The following is a 23003-nucleotide window of genomic DNA, read 5'->3' on the forward strand; positions in this document are numbered from 1 at the left end:
TTGTAGAAGAAGATCGAGCCCAAAACCCATCTGCAGAGTATCTAGTCAGATTAAGTCACTGGTAAATTCCCTATAACTACAGGCAAGAGTCTCAAACCGCTTTACTATCAGGTAGAAACCAGTGTAATTTTGATTATGCTGGGTTGAACCTGATACTTGGCCAATTGACCTCCCTATAGACCCAACCTGAATTTGTTCTAGGTGCAAGTACCATTGTTCTATGACAAACATTTTCCCCTGGATTTTTAAATATTGATGGGAGTCTTTTCTTTCTTATTCATTATTTGTATTTTTATCTTTATATTATCATTATTATTTTATCCTTACCACCTTATTTTGATTTTATTTGTTGTTGGTTTTTTTTGTTCTCTTGGTTTCTCCACTTTGTGAAGCACAGGAGGAGTGAATGCATAGTACTAATAACTGATACAGGGTTTATAAGGGATGTAGGGATGGGGGGGTGATAGGGAGAGAAAGGGGATTTCAGGAGTAAACAATGAAGGCAGGAAGAGTAAGGGAGCACTAGAACTGGCTGTGATTGTACAACTCATTTTAAAGGTGACTTAACCATGGGAGGAGGAGATGTTCTAAAATTGATCTGGTAATGATTGTATGATTCTACTTGATACGATTGAACAACTGACCTATTGAATTGCATGATATGGAAATTATGTGCCAATAAAACTGTTTGGTTAAAAAATAACTCATGTCTTTGAATGTGTTGGTGAAGAATACTGAATATACTATGGACTGCCATAAAATGAATGAAACGATCAATTTTGTCTCAGAATAAGTACAGTCAGAATTCTCATAAAAAGCCAGGCTAGAAAGACTTCAGCTCTCATACTTTAGATATGTTATCAAGAGAAAAAAATAGAAAAAATGATCATGCTTGATAAAGTCAATAAAAAAGGGAAAGTCCTTCAATGGCATGGATCTGTATAGTGGCTGCAACAGTGGGCTCACTTAGCAACAATTATGAGGATGGCACAGGACCAGGAAGTTTTTCCCTCAAAGAGTTTCAAAGAGTTAGAACTAACTTGCTAGCACTTCACAACATAGCACTGTTAAATATTTTTCAAAACTAAATAAGGATATTCATTAAATAATTTAAATTGGTTAGTGAAGCTTATCAGTTCAAGTTATTTACATCATTGGTCCATATGTTACTTGGTCAGATTATGACTAGGAGATGCTCATTGAAAGACCTGCAAGAGAGTCAAGGTTTGGACACAGACCAAACAGCCAAAGCCCTCCTTCAAGAAGCTCAAAGTAGGGCACAACAATTACTTGCAGCAATTCCTAAGGCCTTCCTCCAAGGGTGGGACAACAAGCCATGCTAACATACAACACAAAGAAAAATGTGTATTTATTGGTTAAAACACTTAGATGCTGGTAGGCATAAAGTATCAAAAGTACCCCCACTATTGTCTTAGCGATCTGTCAAATACACAGATCATTTCATCTCTGTAGAAGGCTTTCCCCAAAACAAACAATCAATTAGGGGAATTTTTAGGCCTCTGTGGCAACAGTCACATATTTAGTTTTATTTGGATCCACGATAAACACTCCTGGAAGCACAGGCAAAAAAATCAAATCTGCTGCCAAGACTTCTTTAAAATATAAAAGAGCAATGATGTCACTTTGAGGATTAAGATGTGCCTGATTAGATGCTTTGAATAACCTCATATACATGTATGCTCCTCAGGAGAAAGACTGGGCTTTCTAGTTCTGTAAACAGTTACAGTGTCAGAAACCCACAGGGGATCTCTATGAGTCAGCATTGATGATGACAGTGACCTTATTTTTTGTTTTTTTTCACATGCATGTAAAAGCTGAACAATGAATGTGGAAGGTCACAGAAGATGTGATGCATTTCAAGTACGGTGTTGGCAAATAATGTTAAAAGTAACATGGACTTCCAAAAAAAACACAAACATCTGTTTTGAAAAAAGTACAAGAATGCTCCTTAGAAGCAAGAATTGGAAAACTTCATCTCACATATTTTGAGCATGTAATCAGGAGAGAGGAGTCCCTGAAAAAGGACAGCATGCTTGGCAAAGCAGGGGGTCAATCAAAAAGAGGAAGACAGTTGATGAGATGGATTGACACAATGACTGCAAAAAGGGCTCAAACAAAGTAACGATTTGAGTATGCCATAGGATTGGGCAGTGTTTTGTTCTGTTATACATGAGGTTGCTATGAATTGGAACCGACTCAATGGCACCCAACAAGTACTGCTATGAATTTTAAGAGGTCTCAATGGTAGTGGGCTTGGGTGGCTATTGTTAATCTTGGAATGCTAACTTTTCGTTCATGGTTCAACTTTTATACAAATTTTGGAAAACTTCTGAGCCTAATATATTCTATAAGAAGGTCAAGGGCTGATAACTAAATTAAAAGAATCTTTCACTAACACACACTTTAACATTTCCAAATTATCACTGATTTTATTTGTACATGAGGTTTCTTATAATGAATTAGCTGGTCTTACATAGCCTGAAGCTGGAACCTCTGGCTAGAGTCTATTTTCCTTACTTCAGGGTTGTAGCTGCTAATTCCAATTGGCAGACACTGCTGTGGATATTTGCATGTTTTAAAATGGTTTTAGATATTTATGTACCCCAGGATGTGTCGGCTGTGTTTACAAAATTCTGCTTTAACTCAGTTTCTTCAGTGCTTCGCTACATCCAACATGTGGCAGATAAGCATGCAGGAATGGTAAGTGGACTGCTGAGGAAGAGGCGAATGCTCTGCCAGTGTCCCTTGCTTAGGCAATAGGAGCACTGATAGGAAAGACTTCCCTCCAGAGACTTTCTTTCCAGCAAAAACAGCCCCTAGAGTGATCGCTGGCAGCTTCTTTTAGCACCGAAATTCCTTGAAGTCATAAAGCAACAATATTGTTTAAAATCTGAAAACATGGCTTGTAACTCTGAATCCACCAACACTTTAATTCTGTGTTCTAAGGGTGGTTCTTCCCTTCTCTGAACACCAGTGTTCTCATCAGTAAAGTGAAGGTAATAAAGTTCCTTTCAAGACCAATCTGTTTTCTACTTTTGGTTTTTTTGTTGAAATTATGTTTTAAGTAGTGTCAGGCATTTTGTATTAAAATTACTTTTTTCTTGAGGTAATACGAGTTGTTATATACTTAGTGGGGCACATATGTTCCAAGGGGTGCTGGGGGATTAGTGGGATGGCTTCTATTTTTTCAGATTCATGCAGTTAAACAAGCCTCCACCGGATGGCAGCATGCACTGAAATTGAGATTAACAGCTTCCTAATAACAAGGCCTAGACACACATGGCAGAAATCGTTACTTTATGTGTCCCATGGGTCATGAAAGGTTTAAGAGAGAGAAATGAAAAAAGTGTAAGGAAATAAAAGCTATCCAAATTAACCTTAATCCAAACAGGTGCAATACATGATCATTATTTTATAAGGTCTGTTCAAGGAATATTTGCACCCAACCATCTTAGGAAGCATTGCAGTTAAACACATTTTACAGATCAGTACAATAAAAGTAATATCTGGGGAATGGAAAAGCTTGAACTTCGGTGACATAGTCTAGCTCCTCATGTCCCTCAACAAAACAGGTAAAATTACCTTGAATATAAACTATTAGAATGAAGTCACTGCCTGTGTCAGGTAGCAAGTCTGAATCTATTTTCCCTAGTATAGGAAGAAGCTACTATCCCTATTGATTGTCCTTTAACTCTCACTGCTTAGGGTCCCTGAGACTGAAAACTTAATACCGCCTAGACACGGAAAACTTGTTTTCTACAAAAGGACTAACCTGGCACTGAAAAACAGCTACATAGGTGAGGGTGACCCTAGCATAACTTTCACCAGTTTGATCCCACATGATTGCCTTCCTCTGGTCAACAACACCCTGGATGGGGTTCAAAGGCAGCTGCTCCAGTGTAAACCGGGAAAACCCTGGCCTTGTCGCACTGCTCCATACATATCACTCAAAGTCTGTGTAGCTCTGGGGTTTGGTACCAAGTACCAGAAAGGTGTTGACAGATCATCTCATGCCCATTTCTCAACTTTAGGCTTGAGGTCAAGAAATAAGAATTCCAAATACTACACTGCTTCTAGGCATGTGTTTCAGTTAGATTTCCTTTGTAGATTATACAATGTGTACATTTATATATTTTAAAACTTTTTTATTGTGATTTGGGTTAACAATTACAGAACAATATTGGTTTTCCATGTAGATGCTTTTCAGTGCCAGGTTAGTTCTTTCAGACTTAAGGTCAGGTTCAATTCCAGGCCTGATGGTATTTCCAGCTTGAGGTCTTCTGAAAATAGCAAGTATTTAGTGGGGCTAGATGGCTCGAGTTTGCTGTGCCTAGGGGGACTCATTACGGTGTGGCTGGTATCTTAGCCTACTATTAACTTGGGAGAGGGTAGGTCCTGCAAAAGGGGATCTCTTTCTACATTCTAGCACCTCCCCTCATGCTATCTCAATGGCTCTAACAGCAATAATAATAATCTAAAAGTGGATAAATGGACACTCAAGCTGAACAAGGGTAGAAAGTTCAGTGAGACTGTGAAGCAAAACATATTTCTACATTTATGTGGTGCAAATATATCCATAAATATGCTAAAGTATACAGGGGGCAAAGTTATGAATCTTATTGGCTAGAACCAAATACCTTGATGGAATAAGTGGCTGGGCTTGGGGGCTAAGTACCATAGCCTTGACGGACACCAAGTTTAATTGCCATAACACAGGTCACAAAAACAATGTTCCATATTCTAGTAGTAGTGACTGGGGGTCTTAAAAACTTACAAGCAGCCACTTAAGGTACAAGTATTGACCTTTCCTCATGTGAAGCTAAGAAGATTGAAGAAAGTCACATATACAAGGAAATAATTACCAGAGTCTAAAGACTAATTACCATAATCTAAAGGGCACGTAAAGCCAGACTGGAAGACCTAGATGGTGCCAGGCTACTATTGCTGACTGCTTGTGAAGGGATCACAATGACAGGCCCTGGATAGACTGGGAGAAAAACGTTGAATAAAACTCCAGACATAAAAGGCCATGCTTACCAGTCTGATGGAGATTGGTGGAATCCCTAAGACCATGGCCCTTAGTCACCATCGGGCCGGGAACTGAACATAACTTAAGTACAAAAGGTGAAGGACAGTACCAATGACATACACAGTCCTTAGATCAATCTCAACATGTAATTCAAAGGGTAGCACTTAACCAAGAAAAAAGTTCAAAAGACATAAAGGGATAGGAAAGGACAAATTGAAACTGTATGCACAGGAAGGAAGTGGTATAGTGCTGTTATATTGTGGATTGCAATCAATTTCACAAATCAAAATATATAAGGACTATTGAATGGAAAACCAACATTGTTCTGTAAATGTTCACACAAATCACCATTAAAAGTTTTAAAATATATATACATATGTATGCTTTTTCTAGTCTATGCTGTTGCTTCATTCCCAAGAGAATGGATTTTATTATGGTTATTTCATGTTTTCTTGGACATAATTTTGCAATCATATTATTACTAACAGTTTTTAAGTGAATTGGAAGACGGAGGAACAGGATCAAGCTTTCTATATTGATTACTGACAATCTTATGTCTCTATTTCTCCACACCTGCTTGTGTAACTCACCTTAAGTCTTGGTTCTAAACTGTCTGCCCTGAAAAACCTGATTTAAGGAAAAGGAAGTAGGAATCAGAGAAAACTGACAGTGGCCCACCAAATGGCTCAAACCCTGTCAGTGTCCATTTGGGAGGTTGGGACAGCTATCTGGCTAGTCTTAGGAGTAGGGAATGCTCTACATTATAGAATGTCCCACAGGGCAGTGTGCGGCATATGGATATATCTCATTGGTGTGTTTAAGTGTGTTTCATGGGGAAAAGGTTCTATATGTTCAAATATATCCATTAAGAGTATATATCACAGGGGTATAAATGTGTCTTGGCAGTAGGGATGTATCGCACATGCATATGCTTATACATTTGTACATCCCATGTATGTCTATTCATGTAGCTGTAAGACCAGGTTTCATGTGTCTATGTACATACCCTGCCTGTGCTATGGTTGTATAAACATATACATACTAAGGCTGAATGTACATGTTTACCCTGTGTCAATATGAAAGCATGACACATTTGTTTTTCATGTGTATACCCCAAAATATCCCACAACTATCTGAGTTAAAGTATGTCCAATGCATAACCTACTAGGTACCCGTTGGTATGGGCACAGATAAACAAGGCTGAACCAGAACCAATTCTGCTCACCCAACAATTTGTTTCTCAAGAAAAGCTGGGTCAATATTTTCTTAAGCAGGAAGAAAGATCTGACTGAGTTCAGATTTCATCACTGCCACTTTCTAAAAGTTGTGCTCATTGGTGATTTTCCTAAGGCTTAGCCACAGCTTTATTACTCCAAAGGACTTCACAGTTAGGAGCTCTGACAGCACAGAGTTTAGCAGAGAGACAGAACAAGGGCCAAATTCTACCTGGGAGGCTGCAGGCAGGTCTTTGTCTTTCCTTGTGCTTCAGTTTCCCCCAAAGTACTGTGAAGGAGTTGGATTTTTTTTTAACTTTCATCCAGTGACTTCCCAGTTTAAGCATCTTGGACTACCTCTGACACCCAGCCCCTCTCCCCCCAACACAAAGAGTTGGTATGCTGACACATGCATATGAATTAGCACTGATAGAGGCCTCATCCCTGCTAGGGGCCCTTGAGTCCTCAGCAAGCTACTTACCACTTGCCTCTCCACAACTATCAGCCATTCCATATTCATTTCTTCCAATGACATGAGCTACTTGGAGTAAAAAGAACGAATATGTAGTCCATAAAACATAAAATCTCCACTAGTATTCTGGAAAGATGAGATTGACTTTCTCCAAATCATTCTGCATCACTCTTTGGGAACTGGAGATGTTAATGAGCTACTTCCTATCTAAAGGTCTAGCAGGACCAGATAAATCCAACAAATTAATCAGGGCATAAAGGGCCCCAGAATTTATGGCCACTTCTCTGCATCAGGCAAGGCTTCTCAAGCATCCTTGGATAATATGACATCTGGATAAACTAAACACAAGTCAAATAGATATATTTGAATCGGCATTGGCTCAATACAAACCTGGCCAGTGTTATCTAATGCTATCTGTCTGGTTCTGGCACCTTGATTAACTTTTGCAGCAATATCTATCCACCACCACCACCACCACCATCCACTGTCATCAAGCAGATCCTGATTAATTGTGACCTTACAGGACAGAGGAGGGTAGCTCTATAGGGTTTCTAAGAGAAGTCTCTATAAAAACTGACACAGCCTCTATTTTTCCCTAGAATGAGATCTAAATATAAACAAAATGCAAGAGATTTTTAAAATGAACCACTTGTCCAAGGCCACTTGATATCAGTGGGTTCGTAATATCTAACTCATGCTATTTTCTAAAGAGCTCTGGTGGTACCATGGTTAAGCACTTGGATACCAACCAAAATGTCAGTGGTTCAAAGATATACCAATCGTCTTCTATGAAAACCTCCAAATTGGAAACCGTATAGAGCAGTCCTACTCTGTACTACAGGAATTGACTCAACAGAAAACTAGGCATTCTTTTCCTAGCACACTGCTGCTAGGAAAAGCTTTTAAGCAGCAACTTGGAAACAGGAGTGATCTAGGTAAAGCAAAACAATTCCCAGAGCTTCAGTTTCCTTAGTCATATAACGGGGAGAATAATTTTGAACTTTCCCACCTCGTAGAGTTGAAGAGAAAAGATAAATTTGTCAGGAACAAAGGAATATACAACAGTCTTTGTTTCCTTGCCCTGCTCCCAGAACAATGATGTATTAACAAACAAAATTATACCCATGTAAGCACACTATATATCGAAATTAACACAGACTGATGTAGAAAATCTGAACATACCCATAATAAAAGAAGAAATAGATCAGCTCATTAAGAAACTCCCAAGCAAAAAAGGCCAGGACCAGATGGATTCTCCGGGGAATTCTACCAAGCATTCAGAGAAGAATTGATACCAGTTCTACATAAACTATTCCAGAATATAGAAAAGGATGGCAAACTTCCAAATACATTCTATGAAGTGAATATAATCCTGACACCAAAACCAGACAAAGACATTACTAGAATAGAAAGTATTAGACCACCGTATCTTATAAATGTAGGTTCAAAACTGCTCAACAAAATCCTAGCCAGTAGACGCCAACAAAGTATTTTTAAAATAATATAGCATGATCAAGCGATACTCATACTAGACAAGTAAAGATGGTTAAACATTAGAAAAACAATCTATGTAAACGGTTATATAAATAAAATAAAGGAAAACAACTGCATGATCTTACCAGTTGATGCAGAAAGGGCATTTGACAACATCCAACATATAAAGACCATATACTATGCAAAGCCAACAGCCAAGATCTCAGACGATGGAGAGAAACTGGAAGCATTCCCCTTGTTACCCAGAACTAGACAAGGATGTTCTTTATCATCACTCTTATTCAGTACTGTAGTGGAAGCCTTAGCTAGAGTTATTAGACAACATAAAAAATAAATGAATAGCATTAAAATTAGAAAAGCTAAACTATTTACAGATATTATGGTCCTATAAATTAAAAAAACCCAAAACTCAACAAGAAAATTGTTGGAAATTTGAAAATTGAAATCTTCAGCAATGTGGGCAGGTATAAGAGCAACATACAAAAATTAATCGAATTCTTGTACAGAAACAAAAAGAGCTTTGGAAAATAAAGAAAGAAAACAATTCCATTTATAATCGCCACCCAAAAGATGACACACTTAGGAATAAACCTAACCAAAGAAATAAAAGACTTGTACAAAAAATCTACAAAACACTACTAAAAGAAATCGAGATAAATGGAAAAATATTTAATATTCATAGGTAGGAAGACTTAACATTGTGAAAATGTAGAAACTACCCAATGTAACCTCTAAAAAACGATGTAATTACAATACTGATGCAAGCATCGTTCTTTAAAGAAATGGAAAAATGAATCACTAACTATATATGAAGAGGAAAGAGACTTCTCCATATACTTAAGAAGAACAAATTAGGGTGTCTCTCACTTCCCAGTTCAAAAAAGCCTGGTACTAATACAAGAGATACATAGACCAATGTAAAAGAATACAGAAACTGAAAATAATCTACCTACCTACAGACAACTGATTTTCAACAAAGAGCTGAAGTACATTAAATGGAGAAGAGATAATCTCTTTAACAAATGCCACTGGTAAAATTGGATTTCTACTGGCAGAAGAACGAAATAGTACTTCCTCATTCCACATACAGAAATGAACTTGTGATGGATTAAATACCTAAATGTAAACCCTAGAACTATAAAGACCCTCATTGAAAAAATAGGGACAAACTTAAGGGCCCAAATAAATGACATAAACACATTACCAAACATAAAGAAAAAAAGACACACACGTAAGACAAAATAGATGCCTGGGATTTCCTAAACGTGACATATGTGTCATTAAAGAACAATGAAGAAATTGTAAGACACCTAGGACGTGAATAAATTTGAAGGACATAATGAGTTGATACTGACTTGATGACAGTGAGCTTTACGCTGAGTGAAATTAGTCAATCACATAAAGACAAATGTTATATGACCATTGTTATTTTAGAAAATCAAGCTAAATGTTTTTCAAATGTTTTTATGCTTCCTGCGGTGGGAAGGGAAAGGCGGGGAAGCAACAGACTGGAGAGCACGGCAGGTGTTGGCTACGAAGAAGGGGAAGATAATATTCTATAAGAGGGACAAAGTATGGGGACAGGGCACTCTGTCAGAACATTTGTGACGTTGTTTGTATTGTTGAATACAAAGATACTGATATAAAATACAAACTCTCATCTAATTCACAATAAAAAGTATTTTAAAGGCATTATATATGTGCATGCTTATAAGTGTGTGTAAAATGCCAATAAAGCTAAAGATTTTGTTGTTGTTCCGAGGCTTCTAACACAATTCTCAATCATATCATGAAAATGCAGTCTTGCTTATAACAAATCCTAGCCAAGGACTTGGAGGCCAAGAATTGTTTTTTAATTGCCAAGTGCCTAAGTGGTTCTGCCCTGAGGGACTTGACAAGGTGCTAAATAAAAAAACACAATTAACTTTGGCTTTTTTCCAAGGTCTTCGATAAACTTTGCAAGAGAGAGGGAGAGAGAACATTAATTTATTATCCATAATAACATGTGTATGACTGGGTAGGGGTTGTTGCAGCTTGGAACAAATTAAAATTCCTATTTAAAAATGCCTGCTTTTCACCAAGGTTCCAAGCAAGGCAAGGGCAGGGTCTGAAGACTGCTTACAAGGAAGGGCAGTTAAAATGAGTCGTCAGTGTTGTCATGGCGAGAAGTGAATAAATGGGATTTGTTTAAGGTTACCCAGCAACTGAATTTACCTATTTGTATGCCCTCATTATTCATTTTAAAAAACCTTTACAGGACCCACAGAACATTTTGACTTGAAAGAGTTCTCAGAGGTTATCAGCTCCAGTTTACAGAAGCGAAAATCAACTCAGGAAAGGTAAATGACATGCCCAAAGCTACAGCGTTAAATAATGGCATAAACTCCCATTGCGTTGACCTCTGCTTTCCAGTACACCACACAGGAAAGATAGGAGTGGCTTACACAGCTCCCATCCTTGCAAGACAGATAATGTTTTAGCTCCAGTGCTATTACAAACACACTATCTTTCTTTGTGCAAATCTTTCCCCTTACTGGACCTATTTCCCCAGCTTCCATAATAAAAGCATTAGATTCAGGAAATCGTAAGTACCCCTTTAACAGAAGGTATAGCACTGTAGATATATGGCACCCTAGCTTAGCAAGATCAAGTAAAGCAATGCAAAAATTACCCCAAAGCGTAAGATAATGTCCAAATGGAAGAGTCAAGAATTGAGTACCCACTAGTTCTAGTTGGCTTCCTCTAAATCCAAATGAAGAGCATTTATGCACGTTCTGTCCAGTTCATTTTCCTAAGTCCTCCTGTGCAGTTCAATCTGGATTTTCAAGACAGGCACCACAGCTGGTTACAAAGTCCCCCAAAATATTAATAAATTCCTTCACTCTCTTTAGGCCCCAAGCATCAAGCAGTTCTATCATCTTGTCATTGTTCTGAGACCTCCCCCCATGCTACGCCTATCAAAACCTGCCCCAAAGGCTCCTGTCTTCCCTATGCTGCTATCCCAATCGAGGAATCTACTGCCAAGCCCTTCTGCCAACCAGCAGGATTCGCAGAGAGAGGAGGAAGAAATAAAGTGGGTGGAAGAGAGGCTGTGGGAGGTACAAATGATCAGCTAAAAGTAGCTGCTCCCTTTAGGCACCACTCTAAGGATGCAGGGGGTGGGCTCTTAGCTAATCCTTCCTGCAGCCAGCTGGGCATGGAGGTACATGCTTTCTCCTTAATAAAGGCAGGCAAACAAGAAGAACGGAGCTGTCAGAACCAGTTCCACAACTAGCTGCATATATATAGTGGCAGCCTCCTCTAGACCCCAAGGGTGGATGCATAGGACTACACCCATGGCTCCCTGCTAACATAGGTTGAATAAACTCTGTTTTTCCATATTCCACTGCCTAGCATTCCAAAGGCTGCTGGCAGGTCTGCTCCCCTCCAGGAGTTTACAATGTTCTCATTCTCCCAGTGTCTCTTTCTCCAGTCAAGCCTGAGAAAACATCCCAGGTCTTTGACCTAGGCAAGGGAGCATAAAGCCAGTGCTACACAGGTAAGGTAACAGCTTAGGGCAGGGTTGTGATTTGACATCCATTTACTGAAACCTTTGACAGGCCTTTCCCCCTCAGTGCCTTGGTTTGATATTCTGCAAAATGTGGGGGAGAAGGAAATCCTGAATATCTCCTTAATCTGAATCCTTATGTGATTCTCTTGGAATCCTGATCATTTAAATGAAAGACCCACTTTCACCATGCAACCCCATCCCAAAGTATATGGATCATCTTCCCAGCAGTTCAACTGGGCTGCAGAGTCAACCCCACTCTCCCAATTCTAATTCCCTTAGTGACCAAGAGCTACACTGTTAAAATGGCTAACTAAGTCTGCTTTTTCCAAATTTATGTCGCAGCATTTGGATAAAACTTCATTTGAGACTTGCACAAATATGAGTGATATGGAAACTGAGGTCTAGCGGTAAGAAATTTGATCAAGATCTAGCATCAAGGTGGGTACAGGGCCAGGTCTTTTTCTAGTTTGTTCTGTTCTTGCAAGACCTGCTTACCTTTTAACCACAATGCTAGAAAAGCAGATCCCCAATTCCTTTCAGGGGCCTGCAACTAGCACAGAACAGTGCAAGGGCAAGAACGATCCAGCCTCAGATATTTCCTAACTTTAAACATTTGTTCTTCTATCAGGTTGCTCCATTTTGATCCTTTCTTCAAAGATTTCTCCTGAGTTTGGCTCTATCTCAGCAGAGCTCCTTTAATTCTCAAAGGTCTGTGACTAATTCCTGCCAACAGACTTCACTATGCAGTCTACATTCGAAGAGTACATGATGTCAAGAAGACTGAGTTCTCCACCAGGGAATATCACTTTCTGGCTATGTGGCCTTGAGTCATCCAAATCTTCGTATGCTCAATTACTTCCAGGTTTGGGGAAGGAGCCAGTGAAAGAATTAGGGAACTTTACTTACTGAAAATCTTATTAGTAAAAACATTATTATTATCATCTAAGTGAATGGCTGCCTAAAATACTCTTGGAAGGGGCTCGGAGCTGGCCTGCCACAGCGGTCAGTGCTTATCTTGTAGGGCTCTCCAGACCTCTGAAGTTGGTCTTATATAGGTATGAGGCAATTCTCAATTATCCATAATATATTTCTTTAAAAAATTATGCATATCAAACTGGCATCCCTCTGTCACTCAGCTCACTATAGGGCTATGTTTCCTGCTGGCAGCCAGTGTATGCTCAAGGAATGTAACCAATTTTTTACTTTTTCATAAACAAACTTAAATATAATTAGAAAGCTAAACCTAATCACCCCAGGCATTCTCAACCTGCTGTGGTGGTTACACAAATCCATGTCAACTTAATAAAAGAATGAAGGGATGGAGGTTAGCCTGTCCATCAGGTTGCCCTTTGACGATGCCTCCTGGTGGGCATGACCTTCTCATGAGGATTCTGGGAACTTCCATTCTTTCTCCCTGGAAGAGGGCCAGACTCTCTCTCTCTCTGTTTTCACCTTCCTGTTGATGAGCCACCAGGCTGAGACTTGCCAGCGCCGTGCTTCCACCATCACTGGATCCACAAGACATTCCACCCACCAGTCTCTGATCTTCCTGAATTCAGCATCATTGCATGTGCTGTGTGAGTCTGAGAGGAAATTACAGACTAGTATTGGGCATATGGACTAATATCGGATTTATGGACTTGATCTGGACTGGGCTGGGATGTTTTCTCAACACAAAATTGCTCTTTGATATAAAGACACCTTTGAGTGTCTCTGGATTTGTTTCGCTAGTCAACTCAGACTAACACACCTGCGAACTGGAACTCCAGATCACCTGGTAACATTACATAGTGATATTCTTAATCTTTTTTATCATTATAATTAGTCTCAAAGTAAGCAATATATTAAAGGGGGAGAAATAGCTGAGGTCATATAATACACCTACCCTCATTTTTCAAAGGAAAACATCCCTTTTCAGAGGGCGCAGTAATATATTCAAGGTCACCCAGCAAATGAGCATAATGTCAAATGAACAGGAATTATATATTTTCTCTTTTTCTCTGAAGCTCACAACTGATTTTTAAAAATCCGAACAGGTCCCCAGAGTACATACAAAGGAGTTGAGTCTCTTTTTGAGTTGGCACAAGCCCCTAGAACTTGTCAAAGCCCCCACAATCCTAGAATAAACCCTCGCCATCTGCGAAGTTTGGCTATTCCTGTGTGTATAGCACAGGCTCATAAAACTCAGACTGACCTGACATTTCTTGTGAGCCATTCCAGAGAAGTGATTCTCATTCCTGGCTGAACATTCCATTCACCCCAGGCAGGTAGGTTTTTAAAAAATATTGATGATCAACTCAATCAGTTTGCCCTCAGGTATTCAAAGAATAGTTGTTATTCTTATTAACTCCCCCGGAGAGTCTAATGTTCAGCAGGGCCGAGAACCACTGGGTTAATGGAAACAGTTCAGTAAGTCAATGAAGACACTTGTGCAAAGAGTTTCCTGAATCCTTTACTAATCAAATATATTCATTTTTAAAGCTATATCCCTGATGTCTCGATTTTTCCAGAAAGGAACAGGAAAGTGGTACCTAGAAACCTTAGTTAATTCTGTACCTTGAGCCTAGAAGAAATAGATAATCCCCAGTTACCAATACCATCCATCTTAATCAAAGGCACAATAGAAGCACCCTGAACGAATGGGGGGAAAGGTGGAATAGAAGCTAAACTTCTTAAAATTAAAAATAAGAACTAGTCAATTGGACTGGTTGAGACTAAGGATTCCCTAAGACTACTATCATGAGATACTTTTCGATCCATGATGTGAAATGACCCCAGAGCCATATTCTAGCAAAGTAACAGACTGGATCATAAAAATAATGAATATCACTCATGAATACTGTGCTCCTATTAAAAAACCTCACTTACATAAGACAAAATGTCAACAATTGCTTTCTTATAAATATGAGAATCTCTAAGGGGACAAAGAAAGGAAAATAGATGGATGGAAACAGAATGACCAGAACAGAAATAATGAGAATGTTCTTAAATTGTAAAGAATTTAACCAATGTACACTGAATAATTTGTATAGAAATTGTTGAATGAGAACCTAAATTACCAAAGAAATGTTCACTGAAAACAAAATTTCTTAATACAAGATAATACAGTGGCCCTTACATTTTAATCATTTCTGGAAGCTTTAAATTAAAAATTGAAACTGTCCTATCCTAAGACAATTTCATCAGAATCTCTGAGTTGAGACCTGTTTTGGTTATTTTAAAATGTCCTAAGTGATATTATTGTTCCACAAGTGCTTCGAATAAGTTGAAGTCTGTGTTATTAGACATTTCACAGACAGATCCAAATTCCTTTGCACATAGTCCTGCTAAGGTGCATTTGGAGCAGCATCCTCTATCCTGGACAGCATGTTTTTAATGAACTAAAGGCAAATAGAAGGAGTACCACTGGATAAGGCTTTCTACTCTGGTAAAGAGTTGTAGTCTGGAAATTCACAAGCATAATTCTACCTGGTCCTATGGAATCACCATGAGTCGGCATCTACTTGATGGCAGTGAGTGAGTGAGTGTGTTACCATTGTACAATAACAACAGTTTCTTCAAAACATTCTGTATTTCAGGCATTCCATTCACATAGGCTCCTAGAATGATCCCAAATGGTGAGTTTTCATAAGACTAACAGGAGCCATGTGCTGTATATTCAAGACAGAATGGACAACATCTAATAAATAATTATGTGTAAAAGTGCTATGCAAACAAAAGGTATTTTTAAAAATCACCTTTGATTAGCTCAAATGGCTATTATTATTTTAGGAGTGACTCGCTTACCTCCATCCCCATATGACCCTATTCAAATTCTCAATCCCTAGGACCCTGACTCTCTTGCTTCTCTGTTTTGAAAGGCAAGCCCACTCCTTTCCCAACAGTCTATGAGACCTTTAACCCCTTTATCTATACAAATGAGAATAAAAAACTGATGTGATGCTCAAGCTAGAAAGGATGTGAATTTAATTTTTCAATTTCATAGGTCCGTGCACTAAGAAGGTATTAATAATATTGCCATTACAATTGGTTCTTCGGCCTTCTCTTCCCTACAAGCACTACTCTTTCTACTTCGTATTTCAATGCCCAGGAAGTCCAATGAATGAGATAGTCCACCCAAAGACAGCAGGAAATACCACAGGCAGATACTGGAATTAGCTAAACTTTGATTAGAGATTCCTGGAAAACCAGAGACCCAGGTCTCACGGCTAAAAGGAAGCTAGGATCTGTATTCCTGATGTAGACATATTTTCTAGGCATCTGCAAACAATGGGGATCTTTTTCCCTTGTCCCATTCCCCAAAACATCTCTAGAGGGCATGATGCCTGGGTCTTAAAACGGTGGACTGAGGAACTCGGTAAGAGTTCAGAGACACACAACCATCGCTAGGATATCACCCGAGGGTATTTTCTTGAATTCCTTAGTAGAAAGCTTTGGTCAAAAGCCCTGAGATGAAATTTTACCCTTCATGGAAGCAAAAGTGTTTCTTCTGTCCAAAGGTGAGAAGGAAGTGAATGAGGAATTCTTCTGGGAAAACTTAGAATAGACCAGAAAAAAGAGTCTTGTTCTCCTTACTTATCCCCCACTTGATGCTGGGTTGGGAGGAGTCAAGGGAGAGAGGAAAATGGAAGAAAACGATGAGACAGGAGAAAAAGGAATGAACGGCAAATGAAATCTCAGAGGATTCCGCTCCGTTAGGGAGCCGTTCTCGTATTCTCCTGCTCTTTTCCAGCTTTATGTACCCTCACCTATCTGAAGCAGGAATGCCAAGATGTTAGAATTCATAGAAGTAAAAAGACACCGTCACTTTTTGTTTCCTGCTCCCTAAAACTCCTTCTGACTGCTCTGGGGTGGCCCGCCATCAAACTAGCAACGTTTGCCTAGCAATGTGATCACGTGACAAGTGTTAACCCATGTCACAAGCTAAATTATTGATGGAAGGAATCACTCAAACTACGCCTCTAGTTGGAGGGAATATAGAGAGAAACTGGAATGTCATCTGTCCTACTACCAGGTGCTGGCACTAGGAAGGCTTTAAAAACCATGAAATTCATATCCTGTTGTCTTTCCTTGTTCTTATAACCACCGCTTCCCCACCCCCATCCAAAATCAGGCGGCACATCCCTTAACACACACACAAGGCATTTACACACACCCACAGGCATACTGTCATATATCCTATAGTCACATACCCAAAGAATTTCTGCTAAGGATCTGTCATACTCCCAGAAGGGAAGGCTATGACATTTAGCGACATTTAATCAGTTGCTGTGGAGTCATTTCCAACTCATGACAACCTCACATGTGTCAGAGCAGGACTGTGCTCCATAGGGTTTTCAATGGCTGATTTTTTTTTTTTACCAAAAGTAGATAACCAGGCCTTTTTTATGAGGTTCCTCTGGATAGACTGGAACCTCCAACCTTTAGGTTACCAGCCAAGAGCATTAATCATTTACTACTCCCAGGGATTCTTGGTCAAAAATGAGCCTTAGGGACTCCAACTCAGATTAGGAGGAAAAGGGTGGGGAGTAAGCATTCTATGGTTGAATCCCCAGTTTCTTTATCACATTAGCAAAAGCAAAAAAAAAAATCCCTTAATTAAACCTTAGTATCTCCAGAAAGCACCTCTCATTATCCCTTCATTAACTTTTCATTTACTCTTTGTCTTTCCAGCTCATCATTCTCTGACTTCAAGTACTTATATCCCCCAGATTCTTACTTATAGAGACTCTACATAGGGTTTCCAGGGCTGTAAATCTTCCTGCCTTTATCATCTCTCTTGTGCAGAGCAGCTGCTGAGTCTGAACCACCAACAGTGTGGTTAGTAGCCCAATGCCTAAACCATAGCACTACCAGGAATCCTTTCAAGTACCTGTGGGCACCTAAAAATCACAGAATTTGGAGATCACCCAATCCAACCATCCAAAAATGCCAATTTTACAGGGAATTCCAGACCAACTAAGGAAGAAAAAAATTACCTAGTGTCAAACAGTTGCTAAATGGAGAAAAGTGAATCCACAGCTACCCAGAATAAAGTGTTTCACACTCTCCAATATTGTCTTGAAACCAAGTGACCAGTCTTGATATAAGCTTATTTTAAATAATAATCACCAGAAGTAAAGCAGAAAAATTATTAGATTTTCTATTAAACAAATACACACTAGTTCTTGTTTCCACTCAGGAAGCCTCCATAAAAGGTCATTGTCAGCAAACTTCCCAGATCACACTTACCTCATGGTACCTACCATTGGAGTGGTGGTGGGGAGGGGACCCAAAAACCTCCGCCTCTTACCCACACAGAATCAAGGAAAGTACATTTTGAGGTTGAAAACCTGGTCAGAGACCAGGAAGCTATATTCTCTGGGTTCTGAAAACCAGTGAGTTATACAATTCCAAGAGAGCCCCTCACAGCCTCTCTCCCTTTACAATCATTTCCAAGGAGATGGAGCCTAGGGCACGGGAAATTTAATAGCATATTGTACATGAGCAACCACCCACATTGTTGTAGAGGGAGTATGTCTATGGATGTGTGCACCCACATCATTGCTACATGGACCAGAAATGGCACTATATCAAGCTAGGTCAGCAATGGAATGAGAAATATGAGGGGAAGTAAAAGGATCATGTCATTGGTGTCAGAAGCAATTTTTTTTGTGACTATGCCAAGATCTTTTCCAGTGAAAACAGAAATAGAAAAATAACAACATTGGCAACAGCAATAGCAATTATTACTTCTACTGATAAAGAAAAGCAAACATGTCTCAGAATTGAATGACATGCTTCCAGTTCATATATTTTCCCAAGCTCTTATCTAACACCATATTGACATGTTTATGATTCTCAAAACTCCCAACTTAGCATAATACATACTTTCATTCTGTTCTGGAAATGTTTTAATTAGAATGACTTCTAATCTTAACAGACAAAGAAGCAAAACAAACAAACAAACAAACAAACAAAAACCCACCGTTGTTTAGAAGCACGATCACGTTCTATTCAAGAAAATCATTGCAAATGAGACTATTCCAGAAAAGCCATATTCATTCAAGTACTATTATCCCCAAATGAGTAAAGAGCCATCTTTTGGTTGTTTGTTTGGAGTTGGTACTGAGACAGAAAACCCCAAATTCAGAACCAGGAGCACAATTTAGAAAATGTAGTCCAAACACCCTTTGTCAATGTCCTCTCCTGTCAGTTCATAAAGTCCGGAGGACACATTTATGCCATACTTCATTATTCCAAATAAATTGGCTTTTCATGTTTCATGGTGGCTTCTTTACAAATTTGAAAAAGGAACTTGGACATCAAGTGAAATTCAAAGACAGTCACCAAAGGCCAGTTCAGTGCATTTCCATCCCACCTCATCACTTCTCAGATTTTCAGTTCTCATTAAAGACTAAAGAATTGTTTTTCTTTAAATCCATCTTCTTGCATCGATTTTTTTTCCTTCTAGGCATCTGCAAAGCCAAAATTTAGTCATGCTCTTCCATAAATCCCCCAGTATTAAAATACACCCAAATGCACACTTAATGGCAAGAAATAAATTTAAATGAAAATTTCTGTTGGGAGTTTAAAGGGGTAGTTTCCAAGAAAACGAGTTGACAAAACACAACAAACAGCAAAGCCACTATTTAAGAACATCACACAGATGGAGATTGCACAACACACACACACACACAAAGCATTTCTCTATCAAAATTTTCACTCAAGTAATATGCAACTACATTCACAGGCATACTTAGACAAGACATGATAAAAGATTTAGGGAGAGATAATTATACCAACGTCATACATATCAGAGCGAGGCCATGTTGAAGCTCATAACGTTTTCCCCCCTGAGTAAAATAGCTTGCTTTCTCCCTCTCTTTCCCTGTCTCTGTCTTATTTCTCTTGCCGCCCCCCACCACACCCCCACCCTTTGGTGGCTCTAGGGATGGAATTCAAAGCAAGAGTTCAAAACCGATTAGGTGGCTGGACTCCATTCAGCGGGTTCCCAGGAAAAACATTAGTATGACATTGATAAGCAGGAGGACTACAATCACGGCAAAAACAACGACAGTTTGCACATCCAGGGTCATGGTGCAATGCAGAACACTGTAGTGTTCCAGGTGGGGGGCTGGCAGATTGGGAGATGTCAGTCTCTGTTCTGTCAGACTGTCCATACAGCCACCATGCTAAAAAGGAGAGGAGGAAGTCGGATAATTAGGGAAGGGCAGGGTTTGGAGCCCGAGTTTGCTGGGGGAGGGGGAGGGGAGTGGGGGCTGGGGCGCTTGATTCCCGCCCCCCCCAAAATTGGGCCGGTTTTTCTTCCCTGACTGAGAAATCTTAGCTTGCGCTGAAGTCGGCAGAGTCCAGCATTCTCTCTCAGGCGCCACAGAAAAAGCAAAATCCTGGCTTTCAAAGGGAAAGGCGGGAGGGAACCCGTGGGAGGTTCTCCGGCGCCTGCTCAGTCTGTCCTGGCGTTTGTCCGTCCGTCTGCCTGGCTAACGGTCAGTCTCGGTCTCCCCTATTCCCACTAGTTCGCTTGCTCTCTTAAGCTCCTTCCGCTTGTTCGCTCTCTCTTCGGAGGGCTGTGGATGCCAGCTGCTTGCTAAAGCAACGCCCTGCTCACCCCCACTTCCCTTCCAACCCACAGACTCTGTTTTTATTCGCAGATCCACTGTAGACGCCGGCGTGAAGGGCAGGGCTAGCCTCTGACGGCCCCATTGGCCAATCGCAGGTGCCAATTTGACGCATCCGTTCAGCAGAGGTGGGACTTAGACTTGGCATGCAAGCTGAGCAACCAATCGGAAGACCTACGTCTCTCAGAGCAAAGCCCTCTCTCTCCAAGCCATCAGGAGTCTAGGAGGCCAGTTCTGCGTGGGGGGCAGAGAGCTTGTTGTAGGTGGTTGAGAAAGGGGGAGGGTAAGAGGGAAAGGGCAGGCAAAAAGGCGCAGAGACAGAAGGGCATGAGAGGGAGAGAGGACAGAAGTGATGGTCTGTGAGAAAGAAAGGATGGGAAAGAGAGAAAACAGGTGAGATGGGTGATGAGACATGAAAAAGGAAGGGGAAAAGTGCAGGAGAAAAGATGAGAAGAGAGAAAGGAATGGGGATAATGTGGCATAAAGGATTAAGTCCTAGGTGAAAGGTTAGAGGTTCAAACCTGCCTACAAGCACATCTGAAGACAGGCCTGGTGATCTGCATCCAAAAGGTCAGAGCCTTGAATCCTATAAAGTTAATTTCCAGACCTGAAAGGTGACTAAGGACCAGTCTCTGGGGTTCCACCAGTCTATCCAACCAGTAAACCTGGTCTTTTTTTTATGATTCTGAGTGTTGTTTCACATTTTTCTCTCAGGCTCAGTAGAACCTTAGTTCAATAGACAGGTCTATGAGGAGGAAAATAACACGAGGAAGGTGCACACGCCTTGGAATAGTCAACCATTGGAAATAAAAAGGGAAGCATTAACCAGAAAGGCCTAAGTTCAGAAGAAATCGGAAACAAGAAACAAAGGAAAGAAATAAGATAAGTGATGTTACATTGTCAGGATAACAAACAATGTGATGAAACAAAATTCTGGAATGGAAAACTGTACTCTGTAAGCCTTCCTCTAATTCACAACAGAAAGTAAATTTTACGGAACAGTTTTACTCTGCACATGCTCCGAAGAGAACTTACTAGAGGTCAACTAACAAGAACAGCAAAGGTAGAGAGGACTTTGACCATGGGTGCCGCTCTACTGGGAGCCCTAGCCAAGATGTAGCGCAGGCACCTTATGTAACTCAAGAAATTATCCATCAAAAGTAAAGAAACCCGTGCTGTGGACATAGACAAACTAAGCATTATTCAAAACTCAATCAAATTTGGCTTTCTGTCAGATTTCCTTTCTTAAATAGGTTTTTTTTTTTCAGACGATGAGCACAACTCCAGGATGTAGTGTACACAACTCCAGGATTCTGGGTCTACGAAGAAAAGCCAGCTAAGGGTTAAACATTTGCCATGGAAAAGCTGCTCCTGAGCCACCTGCAATCACTGCTCATCTCTCTGTTTGTGAGTTTGTCTGATGAACTAGGGGAAAGTCCTAGACTAGAGGCCAGATATTTTTTCCAAATTTTGGAAAATTCCTTTCCTTTCTCTTGCCTTGGATCCTCCCATGGACTCAGACCCACCTAAGAATTCCGTGAAAGTTCTAAACCCATGCCTCATAAACATGCATACAATTTCAGCAGAATTCTGGACCTTCTGTAACCAAGACCTTTGGAAATCACACCAGTATAGATCTCTGTTTTCTTTGCTCTTACATACTAGGACTATGTGACTGACAAGCTATTGATGGAGAAGGTCAAGAAACTGGCTTAACCATGAATTGGAAAATTAAGTTTGGAAGCAATTAACATACCAGAAACTTAAGAGAAATGAGAATTGCTTTCCATTCTCTAGGAATCTTCACGGTTAGGAAATTCATCCCCCTTAACGAGATTCTTCAGGTTATAAGCAACCTGGTACTTGGTCCAAAAGATATCCCAAAGAATTTCTCATTTTAAAAGTTTTGACTTACGGCACTCCCTATGACTGATCCTTGCCAAAACAAGTGACAACAAAAACCTCATATATGAGTTTCTAGATCAAACAAACTATCATTTATAGAACACACAGAGGACAGAGAACGTGTTAAGTTACAGACTGTACAAAAACAGCCCAGTTCTTCAGTAAATTAATAGCAAGAAGAAAGAGCACTTGATTCAGGTGAAACATAGATATTAAGAGACAAAACAAACAAACAACAACAACAAGAAATTCAGGGATTATAGCTGCCAGGAAAATCTCAGCAACTATCAGAGAGGTCCCACCAGGAAGTCCTGCACTCACTCTATAGAAGCCAGAAAAACAGCTTAAAAGCTAAGTATCCACAGTTCTTCAAGTTGAAGATCAGCAATGTCTGCTGACTGTTACAGACTCCCTATCACCATTGATTAGCAGCCCGAGTTGCTTCTGTGCCCTCCACCTGCCCTCATAAACAACGCTGACCCTGATCCAACCCACCAAACCAAACCTCTTACCTGTTCAATAACTGGGGGCCCTTGCATGGATATCAGACCTGTGGGCAGTTTAGTAAAGACATCCCCATTACTCAAGCAATCCTCTTCTTTTGCTCTCCATTCTCAGGTGTCCCCCATCATCAAGCCCACCACCAGAATCCTGCCATGTGGCAAACATATATACACATCAAAGGATCGTAAATTTC

The 23003-nt window shown here is 40.0% G+C and overlaps 2 protein-coding genes across 3 annotated transcripts in view; both read right to left on the reverse strand.

The window, feature by feature from the left end:
* Positions 1-23003, reverse strand: part of ARHGEF9 (Cdc42 guanine nucleotide exchange factor 9) — a 317960-nt gene that overhangs the window by 238680 nt on the left and 56277 nt on the right. The window lies entirely within an intron of this gene.
* On the reverse strand, positions 19763-20389 carry LOC142435008 (uncharacterized). The gene has a single exon (XM_075539606.1). It carries the CDS (start codon positions 19940-19942, stop codon positions 19763-19765), a length of 180 nt encoding a protein of 59 aa, XP_075395721.1. The 5' UTR covers positions 19943-20389.

This window comes from Tenrec ecaudatus, chromosome X (assembly GCF_050624435.1).
Source record: "Tenrec ecaudatus isolate mTenEca1 chromosome X, mTenEca1.hap1, whole genome shotgun sequence".
In the NCBI taxonomy this organism is placed as follows: domain Eukaryota; kingdom Metazoa; phylum Chordata; class Mammalia; order Afrosoricida; family Tenrecidae; genus Tenrec; species Tenrec ecaudatus.